Source organism: Leishmania panamensis (assembly GCF_000755165.1).
Source record: "Leishmania panamensis strain MHOM/PA/94/PSC-1 chromosome 34 sequence".
NCBI lineage: Eukaryota > Euglenozoa > Kinetoplastea > Trypanosomatida > Trypanosomatidae > Leishmania > Leishmania panamensis.
Genome location: NC_025881.1, coordinates 1903060 through 1912875, shown reverse-complemented (window position 1 = coordinate 1912875; position 9816 = coordinate 1903060). Strand labels below are relative to the sequence as shown.

The 9816-nt window shown below is 57.4% G+C and overlaps 3 protein-coding genes across 3 annotated transcripts, besides 3 other annotated features; all 3 read right to left on the bottom strand.

The window, feature by feature from the left end:
* Positions 1 to 2602: 2602 nt before the first annotated feature.
* On the bottom strand, positions 2603 to 3385 carry LPMP_345210 (hypothetical protein; the record flags this gene model as incomplete). Its single annotated transcript, XM_010704638.1, has 1 exon — positions 2603 to 3385. One exon carries the CDS (start codon positions 3383 to 3385, stop codon positions 2603 to 2605), a length of 783 nt encoding a protein of 260 aa, XP_010702940.1.
* A 555-nt stretch (positions 3386 to 3940) lies between these two features.
* Positions 3941 to 4564: a repeat region.
* Positions 4565 to 4567: 3 nt separating this feature from the next.
* Positions 4568 to 5731, bottom strand: LPMP_345200 (diacylglycerol kinase-like protein; the record flags this gene model as incomplete). The annotated part of the gene is made up of 1 exon (XM_010704637.1): positions 4568 to 5731. One exon carries the CDS (start codon positions 5729 to 5731, stop codon positions 4568 to 4570), a length of 1164 nt encoding a protein of 387 aa, XP_010702939.1.
* Positions 5732 to 6470: 739 nt separating this feature from the next.
* AAT27.2 (amino acid permease, putative) lies at positions 6471 to 7688 on the bottom strand (the record flags this gene model as incomplete). Its single annotated transcript, XM_010704636.1, has 1 exon — positions 6471 to 7688. The coding sequence occupies one exon, from the start codon at positions 7686 to 7688 to the stop codon at positions 6471 to 6473; it is 1218 nt and encodes a 405-aa protein (XP_010702938.1).
* Positions 7689 to 8605: 917 nt separating this feature from the next.
* Positions 8606 to 9329: a repeat region.
* A 35-nt stretch (positions 9330 to 9364) lies between these two features.
* Positions 9365 to 9816: part of a repeat region that runs on past the window's edge.

The window sequence follows — 9816 nt, the reverse complement described above, 5'->3', positions numbered from 1 at the left end:
GAGGTGGATCGCAGTGGGAGTTATACATGTACAGGAGCTCACCTACAACATAATCCGCACGCGCCCGAACAGCCTCCTCCGGCTGAGCAGAAAAAAGTGACCCAGTACGAGAAGAATATCCTTATAAAGCTTTGCCAACCACTTTGTGCCTCGAGTAATGTCATAGAAGCCGTGCTGCGGTGTGCGTCCTCTGGGGCGTGGGGGCACAGACAGGCGCCAAGCCAGGAGTGGCCTTGACGCCCCACGGCAACAGCACACACATCGCTGCAGCGGCTGGGGCGCGACCTGCTGCGAGGGCGGCGTGTTGTCGCGCAACTGGGGGCCGGGGCTGGCGCTGCTTGCTCGTAGCGGGTGCCACTCCCCCCCCCCCTGGGCAGGGCGGGGAGGGGCATGCAAAACGCGCGCCCCGGGCAGACGACTATTTCCAGACGACCAGCGCATAGCCGCAGCGCAACGGAGATCGATGAGCCGCGGTTGCCCGCATGGGCTTTCCGGTGGCGGGATAACATTTGGAACATCAGGGGGGGGCGCCAAAAATGGATTGCAGCGGGCTGTGCGCTGCGGTGGCGTCGGCCGAGGGGCCCTCCCCTGCGGGGGAGGGCGGCGGCGCCGGCAACCGGAAAGCAAACCACGGCGCGAAAAATCGCCAAGGCGACAAGCAAAAGGAGGGAGAACGATGCCAAAAGCATGATGCAGCCAATTCCCGACTGACGTGTCTCTGGGTTCCGCGAGTGGTGCGGGGAGGCATGCCAATTTGGGCGCACCCCCTCCACACCCAGCGCCGGCACCGCCATCCGTGAGAATCCTGCTGGTTTCAAGCCGTCATCGGGCAAGACGGCCGGCAAACAGGTAGGCTTACGCATCCCCCTTTCCGTCATCCAAGGACCCTGTCGCGGTGGGTAATCGCGGGTGTGGGGGGGATCAAGCGCTGACAGTGATTTGATTCCGCGAAGTGTGAAAGGGCCTGAAGAATAAAGAGGGGGGTAAAGAGAGGAGCGTTTGGTGAACCACGCCGTCGGAGTAGCGGGGGAGGAGTGTCTTGACTCACCCCCATTATCACACCGTCTTTCGATGCAGCCCTGCCCCATTCCGTCTCCTCGAATGCTCAGCACAATAACGCGCAGATAGTAGTCGAGGTCTTTTAACCCTTGTAGAAATGTCATGCGACTCAAATTGGACTGGGCGATGCTAAGTCACGCGCTGTCGACGTCAAAGACCGTGTATACCCCACCTCAAACATCTCTCCAAGGATGCACGCCATGTCGATGAGGTTGCGTAGATCGAGGCCTGCGTTGCTAACGCCGTACGTGATGTGCAAGCCATTCGATGGTCGAGTCCCTTCCAGTCTGTGCCCCAGCCCTCGCTACCAATAGTGGGGACAACGTTAGCGATGACATCGTTGAGTACTCCACTGAGTGCTGCCCGTTGACGACCGACTTGGTGTTCAAAACTGCAATGGCAGTTGGGTGGATGGACCTTGGCACCGTCAACATAGATGTGCAAGAGGCCACTGTGGTGGTGATGGCGCCGCTGATATTCTTGTCGGCAGTTGTGACGCGCGCAATACCCACTGTCAGTGTCGCTCGGGTCGTAGCTGCCCAGCACAAGAAGAGTGTCCTTGTCGCTGCTGCTCCGCGGAAGGCAAAAGGCAAACTTGTTGGCGAAGCCGGGGTTTGCCTTTGGGATCGACAACACCGGTGGCACTGTTCTGTCCACTGAAGTGCTCGGCTACTGCATACTGTAACTGTCGTCCCACTTCGGAGAGCGTACGCCAGGTCGAAGTCAGGGGCGCCCGTAATGCCAGAAAAGCTACGCGGGGCAGAGAAGCTGCCAGTCGTCATGGTGTCGCAGATGACATAACCACTCACCGAACCGCTACCATACATGGACCCTGCACTCGCGCCCGGCGGGGTGGTACGTGGCGCTCTGCGAGGACTGGTAGAGCTCCCTGAGCAGACAAGACAGTGGGCAGTTGTCCGCCGGGATCTAGAGGCTGTTGCTGCCGGTGCCATAAATATCCTCGAACTCCGGCGGTGGACCGCCCATCGAGATACACCGTAAAGCTGAGCACTAAAGTAATCGTGCACACCACCCTGTCGCCTTCCGGGCCCGCGAAATGCCACCTCGCAACGCGAGGCATTCCGAAGGAGTGCACTACGGCGGCGCACATGCACCGCTTCACCGCAAATTGCTTCACGCCATGGGTGACGGTGGCCAGGACTACAGAAGCGGTCGCCAGCACGCCGACGAGATGAACAAAGAAGCTATTTGTGAAGATTGGGGGGAGGAGTTGCGCTTGCTAACTTCAATGAAGAGGCAGTGCGCGCGCATGCCATAAAAGGGAGACACCTCGGAGAGAAGCGCGACACGCGGACGGTGTTGGTCAGAGCAATGAAACGCGGGGAAGCGTAAAAGGTAGACCCACGATGCGATCCACTGTTTTGAGCCTCCTTCCAGGGGGGAGCACCATCTGAGACACTTCCCACGTTGATACAGCAAGTGGATGCGCCCAGTGCAGAATCTGGAGAAAGAGAGAAGGCCGGACAGGAGTGAGGGACTGCCTCCTTTTTCTCTCGAATCGAGCGTTACAAGTGCTGCTCTCTTAGAGCGAAGGCTGTGGGGAAACAGAGACTTCACTGCCAACCGGAATATCTGTATTGGCGGTGAGAACCCAGTAAGCGTACGCATCGTTTTTCGCCAAGAGTGCTTGCCGTGCGCCGGTGATGTCGCCATTCAGGTAAGTCTCTCTGACCACCTTTGCGGTGGTAGCCGTGAGTGTCGAATTCGTGGTGTTGCGGCTTCGCACGGCAACATCGACTACTGGCGCAACCGCAAGCGCTGCCGGTAGCGGAGCAGGCGGCAAGCATGCCGCCTCTGTTGCAGTCTTGCGAAAGCAGCTTTCCCAGACGTACTGCAGAGCGGCTAGGAAGACCGGTGCAGGAGCGGTTACGTATTCTCGCGCAAACCGCTCCCAGACGCGCGAACCAGCCGCATCTTTCTTCGAAGTGGAGCCGCTATCCTTGAAGTGATGAATCTGACCAGCGAACCAGCTCCCCTTGTCCGTGAAGAACTGCAGCGATAGAAAGTGCGCTACGTAAACGTGATCGAGATGCGCCGTGTCGCGCTTCAGCATCTCCAGCATTTCCGCTGGTGGTGGCACGAGACCGTCCACGTCTGCGTCGAGAGCACCCTGGCACGTGAGCAGCGCAGCATCCGGCGCGAGGAGCAACGGCGTGCCAGCTGGTATGCTTTCCTTCACTAGCAGCGCTGTGATCGAGTTGCCGCTGCCGACAAGCGCGATCCTCTTTGATATCCCGATCCCGAACGGTGACAAGAGTGCGCGCGCTGCAACAGCAGGCGCTAAACGAGAAGACCCTCTTCGCATCGCTCATGAAGAGTCCACACCTTGTCACTTCTGAATGTTGTCCTATGTTAGAGCGAGAGATGCATGCGTGGAAGTTATCGGAGCGGAGATAAGAGAATAAGGATGAAGGAGGAGATGTAATGCATGGACTTCACAAAGTGGAGTGCCAACAAATCATGAATGAGGCGTCGCGTAATAAGCCGTTTTTGACCGACGTGCAGGAGAGAACAATGAGGAGGCAACACGTCTTCCCTTTTACACGCATGGGCTTTATCGAAGTCCTTCTCTCTTCAGGTACATACGGCGCAGCAGCAGCGGCGGTGACGACGAGCGAGACTGATCTCCACGCTCAGAATGACAGTTTTGGAAAAGTAACGAAGACGCTGATATTGGCATCGATGTTCTTGGAAGCAGTAAACAGGCACACACATGCGTAGGCACCGGCAAGCGCGCACATGTCCATTGGGTACAGCATTCAGTTTCCCGCAGAAAAAGAAGGGGAGCGTAAACAAACGACATCGAGAGACACCGCAGCTTTACCATCCGAGTGCCTTTTCTCCAACATGTCCATTCCGAAAGAAGCAAACCAGCAAACAGATGCAGACAACCGTGGTTCATCGATCTCCGTTGCGCTGCAGCTACATCCTGGTCGTCTAGCAAAGACCGTCTGCCGTCCGCCCGGGACTCGCGTTTTGCACGCCCTTCCCCGCCCCGTGCGGCGGGGGTGTCTAGATGGCTTCTCTGCATGCACCGCAGTAGGTGAGACGATGCTGTGAGTCTGCAGTAGCGGCAGCATACCGCCTTCGCCTGGGTCCGCACGCCTTTGACAGCGGTGGGTATGTCAGGCAGAGGGGGACCGTGGATAGGTATGCGACAGCGCGCAAAGAGCTCATAGCACGTCCTTATGAAGAAACATAGGGGGAAGCGATAGCCACCTGACGAGGGAGGCCCACACAGCGCGGGTGAGAAGTGCGTAGCTAAGTCATAGTGTGAAACAGGGCGCGTTTTTAGAGCGTTGAGCGACCCGCGAATCGCGCGTGGCATATTGGACGTAATGCCGGGTTGGATGGCCCTCGTGGCAAATACAGGCGGGGGTGGGGAGGCGGCACCACAGTGTCAGCGCCCTGCACAGCACACCACCGGCACTCCATCTATCTTGTCACTGCCAGTCACCTGCCGTGGCAAAAATCCAAAGTCCGGGTACTACAAAACGGGGGTGAGGTACAGAATTACGATGATGGCCAGCCCCACCACGGCAGGTGCGAGCAAGAGGACAAAGGCGTTCGTCTCCGACCGTGGTGGTACGGCTAGGCACTGTGAAGTAGACAAGTGGGCAATGCGGACCGTACATTTACCCATAGCGCCCACCCTATTCAGCACCTCTTCGCCGTCAACTTGGAAGGAGTGGCAATCGGTTTCAATGCAGACGGTGATGCCTTGTCCAAGTTTCTTCCCATAGCACCAGCCCAGACGCACAAGCGCCAGATGCCATATGCCATAGAAACAAACAATCTCCACGCGGCCATCACACACAGACGGCTTGGCGTAGTGGTCAACGGCAGTACCGTTCCAGGCGACAGCACCGCCGGCGTACGTCAGCATGTTACACACAGCAACAGACTTGGCGCTCGCCGGCACCGGTACGCGGTGCCCATCCACTTCAAGCAGAATGGAGGAACCGATCTTCTTCTCGGTAAAGAGTGCCTTGACAGCAAAGACAGCATACCACAGCTTGATAACTGGCCTAGTTGTAAAGAGGTGGGGGTAGCGACCCCGAAAGCGGTTGAGTCCGTTTGCCACCGCCGCATCAAAGCCGATGGAGAAATAGTTGTTGAATACATGGTTGTGCACCAAACCGTTGGGGTGCCGTGCCATCGTGGTGGTCACGTGAAGGGACCATCTATCCACATTTGTGACGGTGGCCGTCTCGTAGTCCCGCATCAGGCGCTGGAAGCGACGCTCGCCCAGCACGATCCAGCGTGCAAAGCCACTGCCGAAACCAAGCGTGATGCTGAAATCGTTGCCGGTGCCGAGTGGAAAAGGCGCAATCACGCCACGGTGCGGGGAGAGTAAGTTTTGATTCTGGAGTCGCTTGATTACGTCCACGACGAAGGAGATGGTACCGTCACCACCGGCAACAATGACGTAGTCGGGGGCTTGCTTGCGTAGGAAGCACTCAAGCTCCGCGCGGTGGTGTTCCATATTTTTGCCCTCGAAGAGGACCCACACCCGATCGGCGCCAAGGGTATCAATGAGCTTGCGGAGCACATACTGAGCGCAGCGGTGCCCCCCACTGCGCAGATTCACCAGCGCAAAAAGCACGCGCGCGCCGCTTCTTATGCGGGGTTCGTGGGACAAAGGGGTCATAGCCTGCGAAAGAGGGGCACTGGGAGAAGTATCAGGTAGGCAGAGGAGGTGCCAAGTGGTGCTTGTGCGTTGTCGCGCAATACGAGAGGGGGGTGTACACCGCGAAGCTTTAAGGGAGAATAGGGGAGCAGTGTTTTGCCGGTGTCACCATTGCGAAGAGAATAGGCTCACCGCATGTCCATTCCTGCCCTCTCCTTCATTGGCTTGCGCGACAAGCGGGGCGGAGAGGGAGGACGCAAGGGGAAGAAGCGAGGATGTCTTCGTCCTTCCTTGGCTCAGGGCTGTCGATGTGCATCAGGGCAGTCTTTTTCTTTGAGCCATGTATGGGGTTTGATTCGTTGTTGCTACGTTAAACGGTAGCACGGAGAGAGCAGCTATGGTACTGCCGTGGAGTGATGAGGACATACAGAAACACAAGAATACCGTGGCGGTCCACGCAGGGAGGAGGGAGCCCCCGCCCCTCAAAAGGATAAAGATGGCGCAACAGCACACGGATGCCCACACGTGCGTTGGCGGACAAACACGGCTTCACTAGTACAGGCACATATGACTGTCAGCTGACTGGGGGAAAAACATGCCGCACGTAGCCCGCGAGCCACGTGGTGAGAAAGAACACGACACGTGGACGCTTCGCGGCACAAGAAACCCTCAGCTCATCGACCTGCACACACAACAAAGTAAAGAAAACACAAACAAAATAGGAGAGGACAAACAACAGTGGAAAAGGAGGCGCGGGTCGTTACACCCCAGCAAGGGCGAAGAGCCCCATCATGAAACCGACAAACCCAAAGAAGTACATGGCCCACACGGCGAAGTGCTCGTACCCGGTATACGGCGCCAGTCCGAGAACGTGAAGACGCTGCCGGAAAAGGGCCGGGTACGTGAAGCACAACGTGCTGCTACAGAAAGCGCCCATGAGCGCCACAATGTACAAGAAACCTGGCGCCAGTAGGGCGAAGCACAGACAAAGAAACGATAGCAGAACACTCACAAGGAGGTTGCTGTACTGGGGGATCTCTAAGAACTCGTGGGTGTGGCTGAATCCGTACCACATTTGAAAGATTGCGTCGCGGCACGGCATGAGGATCAACACGTAGGCGACGTTCACGGTGATGGAGTAGAATGTTTCACCGATGGCAAAGAGATGATCACGTATCGGGTTGTAGTTTGTCAAGATGTTGCCTCGCACGTGCGGTGTGTTAGTCACGTACCCAAAGAAACCGACCACACCGTAGACAAGACTTGTGACGAGCACGCTAGCAGTGGCCACTTTTGCCATGCTGTATCGCGAGGGGTGGTTCAATCCGGCGTACACCTGAAACACGAGAGACTGGCAATCGAAGGCGAACATCACCACAGGCAGTGTCAGGAGCGACCGGCAAGAAAAGCGGAAGTACTTGATGCCTTCTTCTGAGTTCCTCGTAGCCTGGGTGAAGCTCAGTGGCACAAAGTAGCGGTAGACGATGATGCCAGAGATAAAGAAGGTTGCTGCGATGGCTAGGAGTGAGGTCACGTACAAGTGCGACACCTTTGGAAAGCACGAGAAAGGCAGCATCACCAGCGTCCATGATGCAATCATGATATGCGATGATGACGAGAGCCACGGCACGTACAAGCGGATCACCGGCAGCATCGGAGTGAAGATCTCGCCAATGACAACAATGTATCCGACGGCGGTACCGATGTTGTACACAATCAGCATCCAGCGTATGACTTCCTTGAAGACGCGCCCCAGCAGCACGTCAGATATCTCCTCGTAGCTGTTCGCGCCCAGCTTGTCAATACACAAGATTAGAAAATCGATGGAGAAGACGGTGAAAACGCCGACTGCGAGTAGGGTGAGTGCCACGAGCGCAATCCCGTCGGACTCAAATGTGGCTGGTATTGCCAGCACCCCGGCACCAATAGTGGCGACCGATATGCTGAGCGCCACTCCCAGAAGCGATACGTATGACATTGTGCGTGTCGGTTACGTTTCGAAGGCTATATCAGCGTGCGTTGACAAGGCGGTGTGAGCGGCAGCCTTCGGCGCGATACCGAGGTACAGGTTCTTTTTCGCCTTTCCTTCCACAGTAGCGGGGGTGTCCTCGCTGTTCTGCGAGGTGAGATGGCGGGGGCGGGCTGAAGGCAATCGGGAGGCCGGAAAGTCAGTGATCGTGTCCGGAGATGGCAACGGGTTGCAACCAACGTCTCTGTGAGAGAGAGACAAGAATGTGGAGGTGATGAAGTACAGAAGCAAACATCTACTAGAAAGCTACACTGGTGAGGAAATAGGCAAGACAGTATCAGTTTCCTCGCGTGCGGAGTAGTCTTGCCATACCGTGAGAACCTCTTCCAACTCCAAGTAGCGAAGGCAAGCACAACACCGAGAACCACCAAACATGACAATTCACTTCTTTGCCAGGTCACACAAATACGTGCGGGCGCCGCTATTTTGACAGCGCTCTGGCCTCACCACTTTCAAACCTCGTACAACCTCAAGATGACGATAATAGGAGGAGTCAAAGAAACACCAAGTGCAGTCAACAAGTTTCTTGGAGGTGATTTCATTTTTTATGTGTCGCTTCATCGCCCGCAAGCCGATAAGCAGATGCAAAGAACCGAGGCTCATCGATCTCCGTTGCGCTGCGGCTATGCGTTAGTCGTCTGGAAATAGTCGTCTGCCCGGGGCGCGCGTTTTGCATGCCCCTCCCCGCCCTGCCCAGGGGGGGGGGGGGGAGTGGCACCCGCTACGAGCAAGCAGCGCCAGCCCCGGCCCCCAGTTGCGCGACAACACGCCGCCCTCGCAGCAGGTCGTGCCCCAGCCGCTGCAGCGATGTGTGTGCTGTTGCCGTGGGGCGTCAAGGCCACTCCTGGCTTGGCACCTGTCCGTGCCCCCACGCCCCAGAGGATGCACACCGCAGCGCGGCTCGTATGGCGCCCCTCTCTGCGGCGGACGGTGAGGAGTGCGAGGTCATCAGCAGAGGTGGCGCCGTGGTCTGCCGCGTCAGACGCGCGAGCTTGGAGTACACAAGCAGTGCTACAGCCTCGGTACCCGGCTGCCGCTGCGCCACCTTGTGCGGGAGGAAGTCCAGGGGGTCTACGGGTGGTGCGGCGGGGACGGAAGCCAGAGAACTCTGGTTGGAACCTGTCTGACTGGTGGTCGCGCACCAGTCGCGAGGCCATTTGTTCGAGTTACTTTCCCAGATGGCTGGTCAGCGCCACAGGGCGGTTGAGCGCGGGATCATCGTCGGGCTCGCGCTGCGCCAAAGGGAGCTCATTACACTCCTCTTTCCACGTGTCACGGAGAAAGTCGATGGCGACGCCCTAGCCGCAGATGTTCAGCAGCACCCTCCTGCCGCGCATCGGGAGTACCTTGACACTCTAGCAGTGGACTTCGTCGAGGCCCAGGGAGAAGGTGCAGTGGACTTCGTGGGGTGTCATCCCGGGCTCACCCATCGTGAATGGCTTAGGTTGCGTGGTGGTGATGGTGGGGTCTCGGTGGTGTGGAGGGGCACCGCTGGATGTTGCGTCAATTTGTGCTGGAAAATCATCACCAACGCATTGGCATGCCCTTTCGCACTGAGAGATGGCTGTTGCCTTGTCTCATCCCTGGCGCGCACGGTGCGAATGAGGGCTGAACATGAATATTTCTTGTCAGATGTGTATTCTCTGCCATACAGAGCATTCGTCAAACTCCACTTCCCCCCGCAGTCCCTCACAGGGTCCAATCGCGTAGTGCGAAGAAGCTCTAGACCAGCGTTAAAGCAGTTTGCCGAGTCAGTCTTCGGCGTACGGCCTCAGCCTCAAGCTCGATCTTTTCCCCACTCTGCCGATCGCCTCGGGCCCCCCCACCCCCATCACCACCACCAGTGGACAACGAGGACCTCGTAAGAAACGCTGACACTTTGCCCATCACATGAATAACACAAACGTGGTTACAGCAGCGAGTCGCATTGACGCATCACCATCTACGACCTGGCCACAGGTATCTGTAGTGCTACATCGGTCAGGCTTCCCTACGCCCTAAGTACTGGACCCTGGCACCACCACAAAGTGGCTCGGCATTGGCAGGGATAGAGGGGCTACCTGGCTTTCCTACAGAG